Below are 23,151 nucleotides of genomic sequence, written 5' to 3'. Positions count from 1 at the left end.
GATTTTTTATTTATTTTTACTTTTGTCAGATTCAAGTTATTTCTGTGACCATTGTTGGTTTTTCTGTCATTAAACGAGGGGTACCAACAATTTTGACCACGTGTGTATGTTATATAGAGTCATTACAAACAGAGCGATCTATTTCACATGTTTATTTCTGTTAATGTTGATGATTAAGACTTACAGGCAATGAAAACCCAAAAAGTCATTTTCTCAGTAAATTAAAATTAGAATACTTTATAACACCAGCTTGAAAAATGATATTAAAATCTGAAATGTTGGCCTATTGAAATGTATGATCAGTAAATGCACTCAATACTTGGTCGGGGCTCCTTTGGCATCAATTACTGCATTAATGTTGCATGGCATGGAGGCGATCAGCCTGTGGCATTGCTGAGGTGTTATGGAAGCCCAGGTTGCTTTGATAGCAGCCTTCAGCTCGTCTGCATTGTTGGGTCTGGTGTCTCTCATCTTCCTCTTTAGGGTATGTGCACATGTTGCGGATTCGTGTGCGAATTTTTCTGCGCGGAATCTGCAGAATCCGCAGATAAAAATGCCCGCGTTTTACCTGCGGATTTTCTGCGGATTTGGCATGCGCTTTTACATCTGCAGATTCCTATAATGGAATGAGTGTAAAAACGCTGCGGAATCCGCACAAAGAATTGACATGCTGTGGAAAATGAACTGCAGTGTTTCCGCGCGGAATTTTCCGCTGCATGTGCACAGCGGTTTTTATTTTGCATAGCCTAACATTGTACTGTACACATCACTAGCGGATCCGCACACGAATCCGCAACATGTGCACATACCCTTACAATACCCCATAGACTGTCTATGGGGTTAAGGTCAGGCGAGTTTGCTGGCCAATCAAGCACAGTGATACTGTTGTTGAAATAGATCACTCTGTTTGTAATGACTGTATATAATATTTGAGTTTCACTTTTTGTATTGAAGAACTGAAATAAATTAACTTTTTGATGATATTCTGATTTAGTGAGAAGCCCTTGTATCTTCCGGACAACAAAAAGGATCAACATTAGAAAATCTATCACGCAGGACCTTTCTCTCCCCTGACATAAGCTGTTGGGTGAAAGTCGTGAGGCTCAAAATGAATTAACCTGTTGGCTGATCCCATTAGCAATACAGTGAAGGCCGAAACAAAGCCGGGTCCCCCCTCCCCCCACCCAGGGCGTGGGCGGAGGCTGGCATGACAATGGGGGGTGAGGTTAGGAGATATTCATTAGGGGGACGGTTTAGTGGGGGCCGTTGTTAAGCCGGGGTTGGGGGTGGGACTTACCACTTCCTGCTCTCCTTGGAGGAATTCGGTCCCTTCATCACCCCCATGTCTGAGGTCGACCGACTCCTGGAGAGCTTGAGGGCTGCTGCCGCATAGCAGCCTCAAGGCTGGCTGGAGCAACAGATTGCCGGTATTCTAGGATCATTGGGTCCAGCGGGTGAGCCCCCTGCACGCGAGCGGCGTCCTCGCCGTGCGAGGCCTTCAGAGAGGCTGTCGCCCGACGTTGCCCCTCAGACTCGGCGGAGGCGCAGGAGCCCCTCTAGGGACCCTCCAGGCCGGGCGCCGGTAAATCCACATGCCAGCAGGCCCCGGTCTGGGAGGAATAGTACAGCCAGGCCGAGCCCAGCGGTGGTGTCTAAGCCTTCAGCGCGCGGTGGCCGTGAGGTGGAGCCTACACACGTCGGGCCTTCTGGGAATCCTGACGTCAGAGGGGGACGCTGCTGCGTCGCTCCATCTATGCGAACTACTGCAACATCTACGGGAGCAAGAGCGGACCTTGGAGTCATGTCTGCCGCGGGCGCAACGCAATCGGACGGGGCGGTCTTGGCCGTCGTTTTTGCCACAGCGGGTTGCCGTACCGCTTCAGGGGGATGAATGTGACCGGAACTCAAGGGGTCACAGATGGCATGTTGTGTGCTGCGGACGGTTTGGCACAGGCACAGCTTGTTGGTCCGTTGCAGCAATCAGATCATTGCTGGGGCACCTGTACTCTCTGGGGTGCTGTCATCTGGTGTGGGGCCGTCGGATGCCGGGACAAATGGTCGTCAAGATTCCATTCTTCCGGCTGGAGGGGTCACAGCCCCCTTGCAGCCCGGTGAGTACAGCTCCATGTTTTGTTCGTCTCAACAGTTACGGGGGTCCCCTGTTCTAAATGCAGGTTAGGGTATTGAGGTAGAGGGCAGGGGTTCAGGGGTTTCGGGTACTGGGTTGAATACGTCTGTAGGGGAAGTGTTGTCAAGCTTGCGGGATTTGCTTTGTCGGTTGGAGAGGGGGGTGGCAGCCCCAGGGCATTTAGCGGCATGGATGGCTCCGTCACTTGGGGAGGCGGTTTGGCCGAACAGGCCAGTTGTAGGTTCAGGTAGCCTTCCAGCCCCGATGTCTGTGCCTGTGCAGACGGAAAAGGAAAAGGAGTGCCGGATCCATTTTGATGACAGGGCCCATGGGGAGGTGTATGTATGTTTTGAGGGGCCATTGGTGGCACATTTAAAGAAAGAAGTGTGGGAAAAGATATGGAAGGATGAGTATGTGGAGATTTTTTCCTTGCTTCCTTTAGAGAAATTCAATTTAGACAAAGGAAAAAAGGATGAGAGTAAGAAAGACGAAGAGGAGAACCTCAGGTGGCGTTTGATACCTCAAACGTTTGTCAATTGGCTTCAGGCTTTTTGCCATCTTGGCAAGCGTTAATGGGGAAAGGGCGCCAGAGAATTGTTCCTCGCTTTTTTGTTACATGGATTCCATTGGGGAAGCTCATAGGTGTTATGACGTTCAGGTATGGCTCCGTTATGATGAGCAGTTTCGGCAGCGTAAGGCGATAAGGCCGGCAATTAGGTGGGATCAGAAGGACATAGGCCTGTGGTTAAAGATTACAGCATCTAATAGACCTGGTAATTCCTTTCAGGGAGGGGCCGGACATTCCGGCCACGCCAACAGTCAATCATCCGCTTCAGGATGTCAGGCGGGGGGTCAAAAGTCAGGTTTGTGCTGGCAGTTCAATGATGGTCAGTGTAGGTTCGGGGCCAATTGTAAGTTTAAGCACCTCTGCTCCCATTGTAATGGTGCCTCACACGGGGCTGCAAAATGCTTCAAGAAAGGAAAGCCTAAGTCAGGGGGGGGACAATTCTCAAGGGGCAGACTCCAGTGAAGTTAGCAAAGATGGTCCCATATCTAAATAGGTACCCGGTTAAGGAAAAAGCGGCATTGTTGCTTTCAGGTTTTGCAGTTGGTTTTAAAATTCCCCCTCCGCCTTTTGTTATACCTCGGGTTCTTAAGAATATGCGTTCAGCGATGATTTATGGGGATGTGGTTTCAGAAAAGTTAGGCAAAGAAGTCGCTTTGGGCCGCATGGCGGGTCCTTTTAGTTCCCCTCCATTTGAGGACCTAGTGGTTTCGCCATTAGGGGTGGTGCCCAAGAAGTAGCCGAATAAATTTCAGCTCATCCATCATCTATCTTTCCCTCGGGGAATGTCAGTAAACGATGGTATCGATCCTGAGCTTTGCTCGGTGGTTTACACATCTTTCGATGAGGCGGCAAGGTGGGTTAGGGCGTGTGGCAAAGGGGCTCTTATGGCGAAGACGGACATTGAATCTGCCTTTTGTTTGCTGCCGGTTCACCCAGATAGTTCAAAATTGCTAGGTTGTTTTTGGAATGGAAATTTTTTTGTCGATCGTTGTTTGCCTATGGGCTGTTCTTTGTCGTGTGCATACTTTGAGCCATTATCGGGATGATTTTTTATGCGTAGGCCCAGGTGAGTCATCTCGTTGTTTGAGCATTTTGAGGACATTGGAGTGGGTGATAGGGAAGTTTGGTGTGTCCTTGGCCCCAGAAAAGACGGAAGGCCAGAGTACTTGTTTGCGTTTTCTGGGTATTGTTATCGACTCCGTTAAGTGGGAATTTCGTTTACCTGAAGGCAAAGTAATTGCCTTACGGCAAGAGGTGGTGAGGGTGCGTCATGTCAGGAACACCGCACTGTACTTACTCACTGAGCCAGTGCGTGTGTCCTGAGTGTCAGGATCCTGTCAGCGCCGGCGTGCAGCCTCCGCTGAGCAGTGACTCACCCGCACTGTAGGGGTACCGGGGTCAGGTACAGCCAGAAAGTACTGATGCGCAGGACCTGTGGATGCTGAAGCACAAACAAAAAGCACAGAATGACAAATGTGCAAAAATACCTTGCAATAAGACATATAACAGTAATCAGCAAGTGCTTGTAAAAGGTAATAACAAACACAGGGTATTTAGTCGATACGTTTTTTTGCAAAAAAATGTATGCCAAGCTGCTTCACCAACGTCAAGGTAACCCGTATTGAAGCAGTCCCTATCTAATGTATTTAAAACCTGAACATATGAACAGTGTCTAAATGAGCAGGATTAAGAGAGGCGCTTTCTGGTATGGGCACGTGGTGCAAGACAGCTCCTTATGTGCATGTCACACAAGAGAGGGATGGGGTCTCTCAAATCATGCATAAGCACGAAAAAAACTGGATTAAAAACACACATGTGACATGCACAATGTGAACAAGTCTGTTGGACCCTGCTCACACCACCCTGACTGAAACACAATCAAAAAGTACAGAATGACAAATGTGCAAAAATACCTTGCAATAAGACGTATAACCGTAATCAGCAAGGGCTGGTAAAAGGTAATAACAAACACAGGGTATTTAGTCCTGAGTGTCAGGATCCTGTCAGCGCCGGCGTGCAGCCTCCGCTGAGCAGGGACTCACCCGCTCTGTATGGGTACCGGGGTCAGGTATAGCCAGAAAGTACCGATGCACAGGACCTGTGGATGCTGAAGTTTAGCAAGCAGACACGGGACCTACGGTCATGTGACTGCCAGGGGGCGGGGCTTAGCGTCCTGCTTAGTGAGATGGAAAGACACTATACAGAATTACTCAGAGTCAGGCAAAACGGGGTTCATACACAGAGATAGCCGAAACGTACCAAGGATGAGACAGAGCGGATAGTCAGGGCCAAGCAGCAGTCAAAACCAAACAGACATAGAAGGTACCAAGCAGAATCCAAAGCAATATCCAGAGAACAGACCGAGTCATACACAGATTATCAAGCAACCAGAACACAGCAAAAACACACTCAGGGGTCACCACACAATGCCAAGGGCAAGAGTATAACTGACAGGGATGGGAGCGTCCTGAGGCTATAAGAAGCCTCTCCCAGAACCAGGGAGAGGCCACAATCATAGCCCCAGGTGTGCAGGTAAGCCTGCACCGGGATCACAACCTTTAACCACAGAAATGCCAGTCATCAGCACTGGTTCCAGACATTAACCCCACGTGTGCGAGTCAAACCCGCACTGAGATCTTGACACGTCGTTTAAAGAAATTGTCTTTGAGGGACTTAGTCATTGCACGGGAAATTGAGCTTGTCGTATCATTCCTATGGGGCGAGTTTTTTCTCAACGGTTGACTGGTGTTACTACGGGTGTTCAGGCGCCACATCATTTTGTCCGGCTTTCTGGAGAACACAGAGCTGACTTGGCAGTGTGGCATTCTTTTTTGGAGCATTAGAAGAGTCATTCGTTGCTCATGGAGGAGACAGTGGACAATGATGTTTTGGAGTTATTTACCGATGCAGAAGGCGGTGTCGGTTTTGGTGCTTACTTTAAAGGTCAATGGTGTGCGGCGCGTTGGCCGGCTGACTGGTTTTGGTCTGGTTTAGGTCGGAATGTTGCTTTGCTGGAGATGTTTCCGATCTTGGTGGCTGTCAATTTATGGAAGGAGGAGTTTCGGAATCGGCGGGACCGTTTTAATTGCGAAAATAAGGGGGTGGTGTGTGCCATTAACAGCATTTCAGCATCTTCGCCTCCGGTGGTTCGGGTGCTTCGCCAGTTGGTTCTGTCTTGTTTGTCTTTAAATTTTCAGGTAACAGCGATTCATGTGCCTGGGGTCAAGAATGAGATTGCTGACTCTCTCGTTCTCAGTGGGAACGTTTTCCTGCGTTGGCACCCGAGGTGGAATCCAAGGGTCTGGAATGCCCAGAAGCACTCTGGAGTGTGGTATGCATGCCGCCGATTCTTTAATTAGGGCCTCGCCAGCCCTCAAGACCTGGGCTGTGTATCAGGCAGTATGGGACTCTTGGGAGGGATTGCTGGAAGGTAATTCCGGTCCGGTGTCACCTGATCATCAGGTGGGCACCTTGTTTTCATGGTTGGGACATGGGTCCATGGAAGGTTGGTCTTCGGCGAAGGTCTCGCGCATGATGGCCGCCCTCGCTTTTGGTTTTAGACTGCGGGGCCAACCAGATTTGACAAAATTGTTCCTAGTCAGACAGGCAGTAAAAGGTTTTAGAAGAAATAAGAGCCAAGGGGATAACAAGGCGTCCGGTCACTTTTGGCCTTTTGGAAAGGTTGGGGAGGTCTTGGAATATTGTTGTAGTTCTTTTTTCAAAATATGTCTTTTTAGGTTGACGTTTTCATTGGCATTCTTTGGGGTGCTTAGGGTGGGGGGACTGGTAGCGCCTAGTAAAACCTTGTGTGGGGGTCTTTTGGCTAGGGAGGTGGTTCACACTGAGCGTGGGGTGGAATTTTGGTTACGTAGGTCTAAAACAGATCAAGAAGGCAAGGGCACGCTGGTGCTCTTGGGCCCAGCTCAGAATTCTTTAATGTGTCCGGTTGCTTGTTTACTAAGTTTTCATGCTTTACAGCCAAGCTCAGATGGTCCATGATGGTTCCTTTCTGTCCAGGTATCAGTTTACCGCCATTTTCAGACATGCTTTGCATAAGTTGGGTTTGGATAAATCGCGTTTTGCTGCTCATTCTTTTCGTATCGGGGCTGCAACGGAGGCGGCTGTAGGTGGGCTGGGAGCGGTAGCAGTGCAGCGTATTGGCAGATGGCAGTCGACGTGTTTTCATGGTTATGTCAGGCTCAAAGAGGCGTTTTCAAGCGCGGGTCTGTAATGTTTATTTCATTATGTTCGATTGTTGTTTTGATGAGGTTGTCTGTCTTCTCCATTTGCAGGTTCCACCCCATTGCTTGTTTGGATATTCGTCCATTCGTATGTCCATTGGGGAGTGTTGCTGGCCGATGTGAAGAAGGAGGGCAGGCAGCTCGGTTTTCCCAGGAGTGCAGCAGTCATCAGGTGGCTTGGCTTTCGGGGGATGACTTGGTGCAGAGTGCTGCGACAGATCCATAACAGCGCTCATTTGGACAAGGCTCCCGACATCTTGGTTCTTCATGTGGGTGGCAACAACTTGGGGGTCAGGCCTTTTAGGGAGCTGGTCAAGGATGTGAAACATGATTTATTGCGGTTGTGGGTATCTTATCCTGGGATTACCATTGTGTGGTCTGAAATTGTGCCTCGAAAGAGTTGGCAATATGCCAGGTCTGTTGAAAAAATTAACAAGACTAGGATTAAGGTTAACAGAATGGTGTCTGCGTTTGTTATTAGGAATGGGGGCTTGGTGGTGAGACATTTTGAGTTGAAAAAAGGGGTTGACGATTATTGGTTGGCCGATGGTGTGAATTTGAATGGGGTGGGTAGTGATATTTGGGTGCTGGGCTTGCAGGATGGCATTGAAAGGGCCATAGTTTTTCGTTGTGGGGGGGTCTTGGGCCTTTGAGGTGTTCCAAGGCCCGCGTTGTGGCTGTTGGGGGGAGTCCTTGGAGTTGGTTTAAAATTGGTACGGGGATCCATGGGCTTTATGGTTTCCTCCATTTGGAATTAAGTTTAACTTGGATCTGGTGAAATGGGGTGGGGAAGTCGGCTAAGTGGTCGAATCCTCAGGATGTTTGGAGTGAACATTGGTATACTTGTGTTAAGGTGCTCCCGAGCCAGTGGGGTAACGGCTGGGGGTATCGCAATTTGGTGGTTGTTCACTTCATATTTGGTATTCACCACATTTTCAGAGCTTCCAGGACTCCTCCCAGCTAGTTTAAAGGAAATGTTATTTATTCTGAGAGTTTTATTATGTTATTTAAATAAAAAAAAGGCTGCTGTGGCCATAATTATTGCAAAAGAAATTTGTTGTCAGTTTGCTTTATTTAAGGGTTCGGACTGGGAGGTGGGGTGTGTTTTTTTTTTTTTTTTTTTTTTTTTTTTTTTTTTTTTTATATCCCCACAAGAATTCACCAATACCAGTGTCAAGGGTTTGGGCAACTTTTTATTCTAATGTGTATGGGGGTCTTTAAGGAATTGTTGAGGGGACTTTCTACACTGTAGCTTCTTATCGACAGGATATGACCTAAATGTGAGTCTCAACAGTATCACGAGAACAGTACCACTGTCTTGACCTCCAAAAATGAAAAGGTGGCCCCGATTGTCGTTTTTCTCTATTCACTTTTTCAGGAATGACGAATACAGATAGGCCATGAAAGTCCAAGATGGATGGCTCTTTAACAGCAATCTATATGCTGAGGCTGATGTGATAATACCATTGATAGGGTAGAATTCTATTTATAATGAGAATAATGTTTATACACAGTTAGGACAAACTCGTTGTGCAGCTCCTTTGGCATAGATCACCGTACGGATCGTTTCCTTGTTTGCAGTTTTTTTTTGTGCTCGTTCACGACTGTTGCTGGATAAACAAATCATATATGGAAATCAGTGTGTAAAATATGTGTGAACCTTACAAGGAACAAGGTTGTCAGGGAAAGGCATTAGCACGTATGTAAACATGGCGGTCATAACTGGTCGTCTAGCCAAGGTCGCAGGGTTTAATCCTATAGATTTTGTTACTAATAGATTCTGCCAACAACAAACGGCTAATGATGAACATAGAAGAAAAGGGCTTCACAATGAAACCCAAACTAGGGTAAGAACCATTATAGTTCTGGCTTTCAGCATCAAGCATCAAATGCTCCCCTTCCCCCTTGCATGACCTCTGGGGACATTTTTTGACTGAAGTTTGCTAAAAAATGCATCCCCACCAGTCATAGCCCTCCTCCCGGTCTTAAATGATTAGACCCCTTGGTAGCCACTTTTCTTCTATGATGCATCTACCATATGGTGGGATAGTTTTCTGTGATGTTACAGTGAGTATACTGGAGATCTGGAGGTCTCTTTTGCTCTTATGAGAAGACCAGGGTACCTGGCTGTTGGACATTTTGCAAGTGACACAACTTCATATGTCGAGTGACTGTCTTAATTGGATAACCTTTTAAATTGTTCTGCAGCAGCTGGGGCACAGTACAATATTATACGCAAGAAACACGTGTATACCTACCAAAAATGTTGATTGGCTGCAGTGATCACATTTCCTTGATGTCATTACTGCAGGTAGTAAAGACCAACAGGAACAGGGCAATGACCAAACTGGAGAGCTTGCGTTTCCCTTTTTTATTCTTTACCCTATTTTGATCCTTTCATTAAAAAAATTTTATCCTCCAAATCGCCACTTTAGTGACATGCATTTTTCTTTTACCGTATAAACCCAAGTTGCTGCACAACCTCTTTAAAAATAAATATTTAGCTTCTTGTTGATCCTTGAGTCTTCAAGCATGTGGGATGTTCGTTATGAGCTAGAAAGAACTGTGCATTTATATTAGGACAGGATGCCAATGCGACGTCATATATTCTTCTAGAATGGATGGATATATGCTATTTCTCGTTTTCCTCATTAGGAGACACAGAAGCATGGGATAGTCTGCTGCCCCCTAGAGGATGACACTATTACATTTGAATAAAATTGGCTCCTCCCCAGCAGACTGTACCACACCTGCTGGATTCAGGCTTCCTCAGTTTTTTCTAGTGTCTGTCTCAGACCTGTCTTAAGTTAGGCGATAACCATTTTACTTTTGTTTTCAGATTGATGTCTCAGTGTAGCAGGGTGTAATTTTGCACTCTCTTTCACCCACGTAGAAACGTAGAGTACAGACTGTAATTGTTCAGTCCGTATTCTCTAACGTCTGTGGGGACGGACCAATGTAGCTTGACACTGTCGGTATTCAAGTACTGGGACTGAGGTCCATAGTCCAACTAGCTCTTGCCCAATGCGCCACATGGTGCTCATGTGCATGGAGCAGAAGTTAAAGAGATCCGGATCTTCAGGACAGGTGAGCATAGCCCTGTTATGAGCCTTTCTCTCTCCTCACACCTCCCCAGGGGACCTCTGACATCTGAGGAAAATATGGTACCTCCTGCCTTAGGTTGTGATTTAGTGCTGTCTCTAGCTGAACGTAAGTCTTAGGAGTCAGATTTCTACCTCTCCTATGTTGAAATCTAGACCCTTACATTCTGCAGTCTCCTGCGCTTCATCTGCTGCAGAGGAGATTGCAGAGGAGATTGCCTTACGGCAACTCTCTCCAGAGGCTAAGTCCTTTGTTCCCTTAACTGAGCATGCTCATGGGACGAACTCCCATTGGAGTTCGGGAGTCAGGTGCTCAGGTCGTGTGTCAAGGTCCCGTTTGGTATAAAAAGCGCACATGGCTGTTCCGCCATGCGCTTGTATTTTTCATACTTGCTGCTGTATGTTTGATGATGGATGCTTGGACTGGGAATGACTTATTAAGAAACCCCTTCCCTCTGATAATACGTTTGTGTGAGTGATTGGTTCCTGCCAGTAGTAGCGCCAGCGCGCCTAGCTCCATCTTGCTCAGCAGCCTAGCGTCCGCATTGCGCCAGCGTTATTGCAGCGCTTTACCAGCGGCTCAGTTCTTGCCGCGCTGCAGTTGCAGCTTATCTCTGCGTCCGCTGTTGTGACGCCACGCACCTTATTTAACGGTAGGTCTAGACGGAGTAGTCCTGTTGTCTAAGGCTACTCCTGTGACCCTGAATACCGTGTCTGCATCGCTGAGACTCTGTGACCCTGAACAGACTCAGCGTTTTGTGTATGCTTTTTGCCTGCAGCTCTGTGAGTGTAACAGAGCTTGCTTCAGTGCACCTTGGGTGCAATTAAACCCTGTGCACATTACCGCCATAGTGCTCTGCATCTACTAGCTGCGGTTTTTCCATCCTCCGCACGGTGGACCCCGAGCGGCGAAGGCACTTTATTCATATTTTTTATTTAGTGCCTTCCGCCACTCCTAACAGTAAGCTCGTGGCTAGATCCTTTTCTAGCCATGAGGAATTTACCAAGGTTTTTCAGAGAGTGTGGGAACACTCAGGCAAACTTTTTAAAAAGTGTAGTCATATGGAGGTGTTATATCTAGAGTTGAGCGACTTTGGTCGGATCGGGTTTCATGAAACAAAATATGTTTCAGATGAAACTCGTCTGACTAGGGCAAAAAAAGTCGGAGTTTCGTCCGAAACCCGACCCCCAATGCAAGTCAATGGGAAATAAAAGTCGGCATTGAGAGGACGAAACTCCGACTTTTTTTGCCCTAGTCGGACGAGTTTCATCTGAAACAAATTTTGTTTCATGAAACCCGATCCGACCAAAGTCGCTCAACTTATATCCTTTTCTGGCAGAGCTGGTGGCCTCTTAGTCCACTCGAAGATATCTTGCTTATCTGAGGTGACCACTCTACCTCTTGCAGAGGTTGTGGCACTTAAAGACCCAACAGATAAATGCATAAAATCTGTGGCTAGGTCGGCTTTTGAAGCGGCAGGTTTTGCCCTTTACAAAATACTGTCTGCTACTTTGGTCTCCAAGGCAGTGACAGTATGTGCTAAGCATTGCAGTAAAGTTTTTTTTTTTTTTTTTGGCTGGTTCCATGGATATGGAATTAGCCGAGATAGTGAATCAGATTGCATTGGCAGGGAAGTATCTCTGCTCAGCATCCTTAGATTCGGCTGAGTGCTCAGCCCAGGCGGCAAGCAATTGCATGGCGATTCAACGCATGCTGAAGCATAAGGTGTGGAGGGCGGACGTTTCTTCAAAAAGATTTCTGACAGAACTGCCATTCCAGGGGTCTCGTTTATTTGAAACCATGCTAGATAACGTCATTTCAGAAGCTACAGACGACAGAAGCACCCCGCTTCCTCAGTCCAGGGCCAGCCGTTCTTTTCGGAGGTGTTGGGCCTTGTATGGTCGTTCCTTTTATCAGTTTCCAGCACTGGATGAGTCTGGTCGGCAGGTTAGACCGTAGATCTCCCAGGAGCCCAGGAGAGATACCATTAGACCAACACGCACCAGACACCCTTCTGGATCAGGGGTTATACCCTCCGGGGCAAGAGGCAACAGGAAGGTCCATGCTTGACCGGTGGCCCCCACTTTGGGATTCTTCCCGGGTGGGTGGCCGCCTCCTCGTTTTTCAGGAGGTATGGCTTGGGACAATCAGCAATCTTTGGGTTAGGCCGCCAGGATCACACGTGAGAAATACCGCCGAATCTCACATGTTAATACCCGGCACTCGAGAGCAGGGCGTGTGGCTGCATGTATTGCTATGCGGCCGCATGCTCCGATCCGAGTGCCGGGTATTAAAGTGAGACTCGGCCGTATTTCTCGCATGTGTGATCCCGGTCTAAGGGAGATAAACTCTTTGATAATTCACTAAAAAAGTACTATAAATCAATAAAAACATCACTGAAAGAGAAAAATTTAGCCATACTTTCAATACCATGTCCAGACAAAATTACACAAACAAGATGTAGAAGGTCCACCATGAGAAAGACAAGAGCAGCACAGGTGCAAAACACTAATAAAACAACCATTTACTAACCCACCATACAACCGTGGGGTGGCTGTCTAGTATTCTAATTGCACACAGGTCTACATATGGTGTCATTCACACCATTACATGAGATGCACCTCTACCCGTATAACAGCCTATTACCAACGCCCCTAATATTACATTAGGTGGGCTGCCAATACCATATATGCACCCAAAGGCCAGACACCCCTCATTACCCAGCCACCACTGGAAGGACTTGGCCTGCACCCTGCATCTCTTCTGTTTACAGAATAGAGTTCATCACTCTACGTCAAGATAGTTTCTTTTGCTCTCGCCCTCCTAGGTCTCCCAATGAGATAGTCCATTTTGATCAGGCTATAGCTTCTCTGCTTCAGGCAGGAATAATTGTAGTTGTTGCTATTTCAGAGCGCTTCAAGGGGTTTTTATTCAATCCTATTTATCATCCCTAAAGGATGGGCAGGAGCGGTCTATTTTTGGCTCCCGATCGAATGGTTTGGTTTAGTCGCTTCAAGATTAAGTTGCTTCAGTCAGTGTATGGAAACCGGGGAATTTCTTTCTTCAGTAGATACTTGGGACGCTTTTCTGCTTGTGCCAATTTTTCCAGCCCATCAGTGATTTCTTTGCTTTGCAGTCAAGCAAGATCACTATAATTTAATTCAGACTGGCCACAGCGCCCAGGGTATTCACGAAGATCCTGGCCCGGTTATGGCGCTGCTATGGTCCAGAAGGATATTTGTTTTCACCTAAATGGCTGATATTCTTTTCAATATGCCATCCTTTGCTCAGAGTCTATACAGCCTGTAGATTGTTCTACGCACTATGGAACAATTTGGTTGGCTTGTCAACAGGACAAAGTTTATTTCTAGGAATGGTGTTCAGATATTAGTATTTCTTTCAGCGGAGAAGAGATTATCTTTTCTGTCTTCCTTCATAACTTTGAAGCATCTGGGCAGGCATTCCCTTTGATTTTCCATGAAGGTCCTACGAAAGATGGTGGCGATGTTCGAGGCAGTACTATTTACTTTATTTTGGTCAAGGCCTCTACAGAACATGCTTCTAGCCTCTTGACCATGGATCAGCCTATTCGTCTCCCCCTTCACTGTTGCTAGTCTGTCAGGTGGTGGTTAACGTCACCCTTGTTAACGCGTGGTCTCTCTTTTCGTCCCATTCAGTGACAGGTGCTCACCACAGATGCAAGCCTCTTCGGCTGGGGAGCAGTCTTCCATCAGTTGATGGTCCAGGGAGTCTGGAGCAGTCAGGAGAGACTTCTCCCAATCAACGTGCTTCAGCCTATAGATGTCCATCTGCCTCTTTTACATTGGCAAAGCTTGGTCCGAGGTTTGCCGATCAGCGTTCAATCAGACAATGATACTACTGTAGCCTATATCAATTGCCAGGGGGAACATGAAGCCCATCTGCCATGACTGAGGTCTCGAAGTCTCAGGGATTTTGGAATGGGCAGAGGACAAGGTTCCTCTAATCTCAGCAGTTAATAACCCAGGCGTAAACATCTGAGAGGCAGTCTTTTGTTTGTCACCAGCAGCTACCAACAGCGGAGGTAGCTCTTCACCCGGAGGTGTTCAAGCAGATTTGATGGCAGTAGGGTACACCCGATGTCGATCTGTTGGCATTCAGAATAAAACCACAAGGTGACAAAATTTGTGACAAGGTGACAAAATTTGTGGCAAGGTTCCGGGATCCTCAGGTGATCGCAGTCAACTCCCTGGCAATCTCTTGGTCCCAGTTCTCTCTTTCATACCTCTTTCCAGCTACAGCTTCTACTTAGATGTCTCTAGAAGATCAGGGTAGAGGATGCTTCAGTCATTCTCATTGCTCCAAACTGGCCTTAGATGGGTGGGGTCTGGTATTCGGATGTTATAAATCTCTTGGTGTATGCCTCATGGGCTGTTCCGGACCTCCTGGACCTACTGTCCAAGGGTCCGTTCTTCCATTCAAATTTACAGGCACTCATTTTAATGGTATCGTGGTTGAAGCTGCAATTTTGAGGGCAGCAGGTCAGTCAGAATCAGTCACCCGCACTATAATTAGAACCCGGAGCCATCTTCAATGCAAGTCTATCATCACACTTGGAGCGCTTATTTTCATTAGTATGAGTGTAACAGTACTTTTGCCAATGTTTTTTTTCCTTGTCAGTGCTGCTCTCCTTCCTACACGCCTCATTGGCGGCAGGACTGGCTCTTAACTCCCTCAAGGGTCAGGTGTATGCTCTCGCTATTCTGTTTGAGGTATTTGGCAAATAAACTTCAGGTTAAGACTTATTAACATGGGGTGCCACATGTTAAGCCACCTGTTTGACTCCCCTGGATCCTTGGCATCTGAATCTGGTTTTGGAGGCTCTTCAGCCTCCACCTTTTGAGCCTATCAGAGAGATCTCTATACTTTTTCTTTCATATTAGGTAGATTTTTTTTCATAGCCATCAATTCTATTAGGAGGGTCTTGGAGCTTGCGTCTCTGTCATGTTGTTCTCCTTACCTTATTATTCATTAGGATAAGGTAGTGTTAGGGCCAGTTCTGTCTTTTCTCCCGAAGGTGGGCTTTGGTTTTCATCTTAATGAAGACATTATTTTACCTTCCCTTTGTCTGGCACCATCTCATCCTATTGAGAAGGCTTTGCACAAGTTGGACGTTGTTAGAGCCCTAAGGTACTATTTATCAGCCACTGCCTCATTCAGATTCTTTATTATATCTGAGGGCCCTTGTAGGGGTCAGGCCACTTGTAAAGCAACCATTGGCCGTTGGACCAAGATGGCTTGTAAAGCAACCATTGACCGCTGGACCAAGATGGCTATTATCCCGGCTTATAGGATTAAAGTCAGGGTGGCCCTACTTAGGAGTAGGATGCACTCTATGCGAGTGGTGGAAATTTCCTGGCCGGTTCGTCATCAGGCATCGGCTTTGCAGCTCTGTAAAGCAGCTACTTGGACATCGGCGCATACATTTTCTAGCTTTAACAGGGGCCAAACTTTTGCCTCAGCAAATATAAATCTTGGTAGGAAGATACTGCAGGCAGCAATAGGCCAGACTTGAGTTACAGCGGAAAACTAGATGGTAACAATTCTTTCTCACCCTAGGGACAGCTTTAGGATGTCCTGCAGTTCTGTCTCCCCTAATTAGATGAATGAGAAAAGTAGATTTTTGGTTCTCACTGTAAAATCAGTTTCTCATAGTCTTTTTTGGGGACACAGCTCCTTCCCTTGTTTGCCCAGTTGTGCGTGCAGTTACAGTGGGGCAAAAAAGTATTTAGTCAGTCAGCAATAGTGCAAGTTCCACCACTTAAAAAGATGAGAGGCGTCTGTAATTTACATCATAGGTAGACCTCAACTATGGGAGACAAACTGAGAAAAAAAAATCCAGAAAATCACATTGTCTGTTTTTTTTTTCATTTTATTTGCATATTATGGTGGAAAATAAGTATTTGGTCAGAAACAAGCAATCAAGATTTCTGGCTCTCACAGACCTGTAACTTCTTCTTTAAGAGTCTCCTCTTTCCTCCACTCATTACCTGTAGTAATGGCACCTGTTTAAACTTGTTATCAGTATAAAAAGACACCTGTGCACACCCTCAAACAGTCTGACTCCAAATTCCACTATGGTGAAGACCAAAGAGCTGTCAAAGGACACCAGAAACAAAATTGTAGCCCTGCACCAGGCTGGGAAGACTGAATCTGCAATAGCCAACCAGCTTGGAGTGAAGAAATCAACTGTGGGAGCAATAATTAGAAAATGGAAGACATACAAGACCACTGATAATCTCCCTCGATCTGGTGCTCCACGCAAAATCCCACCCCGTTGGGTCAGAATGATCACAAGAACGGTGAGCAAAAATCCCAGAACCACGCGGGGGGACCTAGTGAATGAACTGCAGAGAGCTGGGACCAATGTAACAAGGCATACCATAAGTAACACACTACGCCACCATGGACTCAGATCCTGCAGTGCCAGACGTGTCCCACTGCTTAAGCCTGTACATGTCCGGGTCCGTCTGAAGTTTGCTAGAGAGCATTTGGATGATCCAGAGGAGTTTTGGGAGAATGTCCTATGGTCTGATGAAACCAAACTGGAACTGTTTGGTAGAAACACAACTTGTCGTGTTTGGAGGAAAAAGAATACTGAGTTGCATCCATCAAACACCATACCTACTGTAAAGCATGGTGGTGGAAACATCATGCTTTGGGGCTGTTTCTCTGCAAAGGGGCCAGGACGACTGATCCGGGTACATGAAAGAATGAATGGGGCCATGTATCGTGAGATTTTGAGTGCAAACCTCCTTCCATCAGCAAGGGCGTTGAAGATGAAACGTGACTGGGTCTTTCAACATGACAATGATCCAAAGCACACTGCCAGGGCAACGAAGGAGTGGCTTCGTAAGAAGCATTTCAAGGTCCTGGAGTGGCCTAGCCAGTCTCCAGATCTCAACCCTATAGAAAACCTTTGGAGGGAGTTGAAAGTCCGTGTTGCCAAGCGAAAAGCCAAAAACATCACTGCTCTAGAGGAGATCTGCATGGAGGAATGTGCCAACATACCAACAACAGTGTGTGGCAACCTTGTGAAGACTTACAGAAAACGTTTGACCTCTGTCATTGCCAACAAAGGATATATCACAAAGTATTGAGATGAAATTTTGTTTCTGACCAAATACTTATTTTCCACCATAATATACAAATAAAATGAAAAAAAAACAGACAATGTGATTTTCTGGATTTTTTTTTCTCAGTTTGTCTCCCATAGTTGAGGTCTACCTATGATGTAAATTACAGACGCCTCTCATCTTTTTAAGTGGTGGAACTTGCACTATTGCTGACTGACTAAATACTTTTTTGCCCCACTGTATATTTCTTCTTGTCTTAATTCTTTACTGTTCTCCTCTCCTACTACTGCTTTCTCACAAAATTGAGGAAGCTTGACTCCAGCTGGCGAGGTAGGAACCAATTTTATTTAAATCCAATAATCATGTCAGCCTCCAGGTGGCAGCAGGCTATTGTGTGGTTCCGTTTCCCCCAATGAGGACTACGAGAGACACATTAATATACTTTTTAGGCTTTGTGCACACGGTGCGGATTCTGCTGCGGATCCGCAGCGTTTCAGGCTCTGCGGGTCCGCAGCAGATTTAGGTGCATTGTACAGTACCATTGTTTTCAATGGTAAACTGAAAAACGCTGTGCACATGCTGCGGATTTTTCCGCGTGGTTTTGCTGCGGGTTACAATCCGCAGCATGTCAATTCTTTGTGCAGATTTCGCTGCGGTTTCACACCTATCCATTATGAGGTGTAAAACCGTAGGCTAATCCGCAGATAAACCGCAGGACTTTTGTCCTGCGGATTTACCTGCAGATTTTTCAACAAAATCCGCACAACCTAAAAACTACGTGTGCCCTGAGGGCAGTTTCACACGTCCAGATAATTCCGGTACCGGAAAAACCGGTACTGGAGCTATCCGTGTCTGTGTGCACACGTATGCCATCCGTGTGCTGTCCGTGTGTCCATGTCTGTGTTTTTGAAAAATTATTTTCAATGTTAACCCTTTGACTTTTAAAAACGCACACGGATCACACACGGACAGCATCCGTGTGCGGTACGTGTTTACACGGACCCATTGACTTGTATGGGTCCGTGTGATCCGTGCTGTTGCACAAAAACGGACATGTCAGCGTGTTTTGCACTCGGACACATGGTCCGTGAAAACACGCTGACATCTGCATAGACACATTCATTCGAATGTGTCTACGTGTGTCAGTGTCTCCGGTACGTGAGAAAACTGTCACTACACATACCGGAGACACTGACGTGTGAAACTGCCCTTAGTCTCATGGTGAATACCAAGGTGAACTTCAGTCTCAAGACATGGTACGGAACAGAAGCCGCAAAGTGGCTGAGGTTAAAATATTTGGTGACTTCTACAGAAGTTTCCATTTCTTATCTGGATGTGGTTTGCTTAGATCATTTGTGGAAATAGTTTTTTTTTTGTTTCTTTTTACCTGTAGTCAGACAATCTCCACCCCTAACATTCTTCACTTCTTACATATAAAACTACAGCTTATTTGAAAAACCTGCAGCCGGGTCAGTGAAATCATCATTACTTTCTAGTAGGGCACCCTTATGGTCTGCGACTAAAGCTCAGTGTTACATTACCCGTGGTTATACACTGAACTGTATTATAACACACTTCGCAGTTAGCTCCCTCTAGCACTGGCTTTTAATTCTTTTAAAAGGAACCTGTCAGCAAAAAAAGCTTCCAAAAAAATAAAAAGTACCTGCATCTACTGTATAATGTCAGTCTGCCGGTAAATGTTATTTTAAATATATGTATCCTTTTAAATGGAAGTGTGGCTGCAGGAAGAAAATGAAGAAACTGAAGTTCTGTTCTCCCTGCAGCCGCTTGCTTCCATTCATCAGGGTGATGCCGAGGTCAGGAGCAGTCATCGCTTTGTACACAATGTGATGCAGGACAGGATGTCCATTAAAAATCAGGTGGAATGATTATTGCTGACTATTCATAGCCCTGACACTGCCCTGATCGCTATAAACAATCCGCTGCAGGGAGAATAGAACTTTACTTTCTCCCTGCATCGGCAAATAGAAAGCTACATTTAGCATTTACCAGCAGATTAGTGGAATGGCTGCAGGTAAATATTTTTTTGTGTGTGCTGCCCTTTTCCCCCTCTAACTCCATGTACGGGATTTGTGACTCTTGCATCAAAAATGCACAAGTCCAATCACTATGATACAGATATAGAAAACAGCATGAGCCTAAAAACTACATGATGTTAAAACACAGGAGGAGACATTTATCAAGATCTGCATACGTTATAAAGGCCTTAATAACTAGCTGGTGTAAATTGTGCCTGAGTTATATATAGATACACCTCTTTCTGGTATAAGCTGCATGCCGGACCCCTTACTAATAACCTCTCTCCAGGTTTTGAAAAATGCAGAGGAGGTTTAAAAGTTGCAAATTACTTTGTACAAATGGCTTTCTCCATAAGTTGTGACACTTGTATGCCAGTTACTGGCATAATTGCACTATAAAGGTCCCCCTGAGATTGACTGTCAGAATTTTGTGTCCACCACTGGGGTTGTCAGCAGTCATACCCCTACCAAACTGACAGTAATGACTTATTCTGAGGATTGGAGAGTCCTGGAAAACCCATTTAATATATTGTTAATATATTCTTAAATTTGTAACATTTTTTTCTATCGTGAAAATTGTACAGCTAGATTTATGATTAAATGTTTAATGTAAATGTCTTTCCTCCTCGCAGTTTGCACTTGTGTGGTTCACAAGCGCTGCCATCAGTTAATCGTCACAGCTTGCACTTGCATGAACAATCCGACGAAAGTGGAAAAAAAGGTGACGTGTTTCTATTATTTTTATCTACTTTGGTCTCCAGATCTTTTTTTTGTTCAAAACCACTTCCTGTGTCTCAGCCTTTAAGACATTTATGAGTTCAAAATCCCCGAGTACCTAATGACAGAACTTTCGCCTACATCTCTGGGAGGAGTAGGTGTAGAGGCATAGCTAGGGTTTTGGTTCGGGGGAGGGGGCTAAAACTTCTGAGTGGGCCCCTAACCAGGTAACCTCAGCAGATGACCGTGCTGTTGCCAAAAATAATCTATATATAAAAAGACCAATATTGATATTACCGCCATATGGTCAGAGGTAAATAATACCAGTCCTACAGAACATATAATAGAGTACAGCAGAGTTACAGATAGTGACTTACCGCTGACGTTTTTCTGATGGATTCGTTTACTTTTCACGTCTCTTCCATCTGGCCCAGACCGACATGACGATTCCTCCAGCCAGGACTTGGTTGCAGAGAATACAACAAAGACACGCTTCACTTCTCATATTTTCAGCACTGTCACAAATTGGACTATTCTCAACCTGCACAAACCCCTCATCTTGCTGATACCCCAATGCTGAGCCTCTGCTGCCGTATGTGTCCCTATTACTGCACCTGATACCCCAATACTGAGCCTCTGCTGCCGTATGTGTCCCTATTACTGCACCTGATACCCCAATACTGAGCCTCTGCTGCCGTATGTATCCCTATTACTGCAGCTGCTGGGTGGTTCTCTGTGACCTCTAGCTGGTAAAGCAACCCAGAATATAGTAATGCCTGGTGCAAGTGCCCTAGAAAACAGTGCCCACATGTTGTCCCCTAGAATGTAATAATGCCCTGTGTGCCTCTTTGACAGTCACAGTTACCCGAGTTCTCCTATAACAATAAGTGCCCATTTTACATTTAATAATGTCCCAAGTCTCCCCCTGTACAGGTCCCCTATACACAGTATAATGCCTCCTCACTGTATATATACTGACCCCTTAATATCCCCCAAACTATTTAATGGCTCCAACACTGTATTTTGGCCCTGTCACTATAATCCCCACACTGTATGATGGCCCCCTAGATAGCATCCATATAGCACAGTGGTCTCCAACCTTTCTGACCTTGAGAGTCACATTCAGCTTAGACAGAGGGTCGCGAGTCACATTCAGCTCCCACCTCCTTCAAAGTAGTGTCAACCAAAGCCCCCATTACAGGTATAATGATAATCAAAGCTTTTCCTTCCACAGAAATCACTCCAAAGAAGTACACTGAGATCCAGAGGTTCCCACAATACCCCCATTCAGTATTCTCCCATCAAGGACTCCCAACACACTGTCACATCCAGCTTTGAGCATCTCCTCTAACAGGTAGTACCATCCTCCAGCGTACCATACCTAAAACATCTCTAAACCCCTAAGACCAGTAAATGTACATCCAGATCTGCTCTTCTGTGCAGGGCTACTCACAAAATTCACCATTTTCAGATGCGCTCTTCATACCTGTTTGCTAGACCTGGACCTAATGCACCAAGCTGGCAGACAGTCCCGAGCCACAATTCATGGGACTGCGAGCCACATGTGGCTCCCGAGCTACAGGTTGGGGACCCCTGAATACACCAGATAGTCCTCAATATAGTATAATGCATTCCCCATAGGCAGCCTCTATATTATAATGCACCCCCATAGGCAGCCTCTGTATTATAATGCACCCCCATAGTCAGCCTGTATAATATAGTACACCGCCATACGCACCCTCTGTATTATAATGCACTCCCGATAGGCAGCCTCTATATTATAATGCACCCCCCATAGGCAGTCTCTATATTATACTGCACCCCCATAGTCAGCCTGTATAATATAGTACACCGCCATACGCACCCTCTGTATTATAATGCACTCCCGATAGGCAGCCTCTATATTATAATGCACCCCCATAGTCAGCCTGTATAATATAGTGCACCCCCATACGCTACCCTCTGTATGATAATGCACCCCCATAGGCAGCCTTTGTATTATAATGCACCCCCATAGTCAGTCTCTGTATTATAATGCACCCCCATAGGCAGCCTCTGTATTATAATGCACCCCCATAGTCAGCCTCTGTATTATAATGCACCCCCATAGGCAGCCTTTGTATTATAATGCACCCCCATAGTCAGCCTCTGTATTATAATGCACCCCCGTAGTCAGCCTCTGTATTATAATGCACCCCCGTAGTCAGCCTTTGTATTATAATGCACCCCCATAGTCAGCCTCTGTATTATAATGCACCCCCATAGGCAGCCTCTGTATTATAATGCACCCCCATAGGCAGATTCTATATTATAATGCACCCCCATAGTCAGCCTTTGTATTATAATGCACCCCCATAGTCAGCCTCTGTATTATAATGCACCCCCGTAGGCGGCCTCTGTATTATAATGCACCCCCGTAGTCAGCCTCTGTATTATAATGCACCCCCGTAGTCAGCCTTTGTATTATAATGCACCCCCATAGTCAGCCTCTGTATTATAATGCACCCCCATAGGCAGCCTCTGTATTATACTGCACCCCCGTAGTCAGCCTCTGTATTATAATGCACCCCCATAGGCAGCCTTTGTATTATAATGCACCCCCCATAGGCAGCCTTTGTATTATAATGCACCCCCCTTAGTCGGCCTCTATATTATAATGCACCCCCATAGACAGCCTCTGTATTATAATTCACCCCCGTAGTCAGCCTCTGTATTATAATGCACCCCCCATAGGCAGCCTATTATAATGCACCCCCCATAGGCAGCCTTTGTATTATAATGCACCCCCCTTAGTCGGCCTCTATATTATAATGCACCCCCATAGGCAGCCTCTATATTATAATGCACCCCCATAGGCAGATTCTATATTATAATGCACCCCCATAGGCAGCCTCTGTATTATAATGAACCCCCCTCATAGTCGGCCTCTATATTATAATGCACCCCCATAGGCAGCCTCTATATTATAATGCACCCCCATAGGCAGCCTTTGTATTATAATGCACCCCCATTACAAAAATAATAAATCCAGTACTCACCTCTCTTCCTCCCGGCTCCTGCGCTGCTCACTGCTCCCGCTCATCTCCTGACAGCGGGCGCCGGGCAGTGACGTCAGCGCGCCTGCTGTCAGACGCTGAGAGGGGATGATGGGAGAAGGCGCGCTCGCTCCTTCTCTCACCATTGCGGTCAGCTGTATCGGCTAGATGCCGATACAGCTGACCCTGCGATGACGGGCGGGGGG

At 46.2% G+C, this 23,151-nt stretch overlaps 1 protein-coding gene across 1 annotated transcript in view; it reads left to right on the top strand.

Annotated features, from left to right (window-relative positions):
• Nucleotides 1-23,151, top strand: part of PRKCH (protein kinase C eta) — a 231,701-nt gene that overhangs the window by 124,931 nt on the left and 83,619 nt on the right. The window contains exon 5 of the mRNA XM_073571073.1: nt 19,826-19,914. Within this exon, the coding sequence (XP_073427174.1) occupies nt 19,826-19,914 (89 nt within the window). The remainder of the gene's footprint in view (nt 1-19,825; nt 19,915-23,151) is intronic.

Source organism: Dendrobates tinctorius, unplaced genomic scaffold, assembly GCF_039654945.1.
Source record: "Dendrobates tinctorius isolate UK_male_01 unplaced genomic scaffold, ASM3965494v1 ptg000006l, whole genome shotgun sequence".
NCBI lineage: Eukaryota > Metazoa > Chordata > Amphibia > Anura > Dendrobatidae > Dendrobates > Dendrobates tinctorius.
This window is presented reverse-complemented; position numbering and strand designations above follow the sequence as displayed.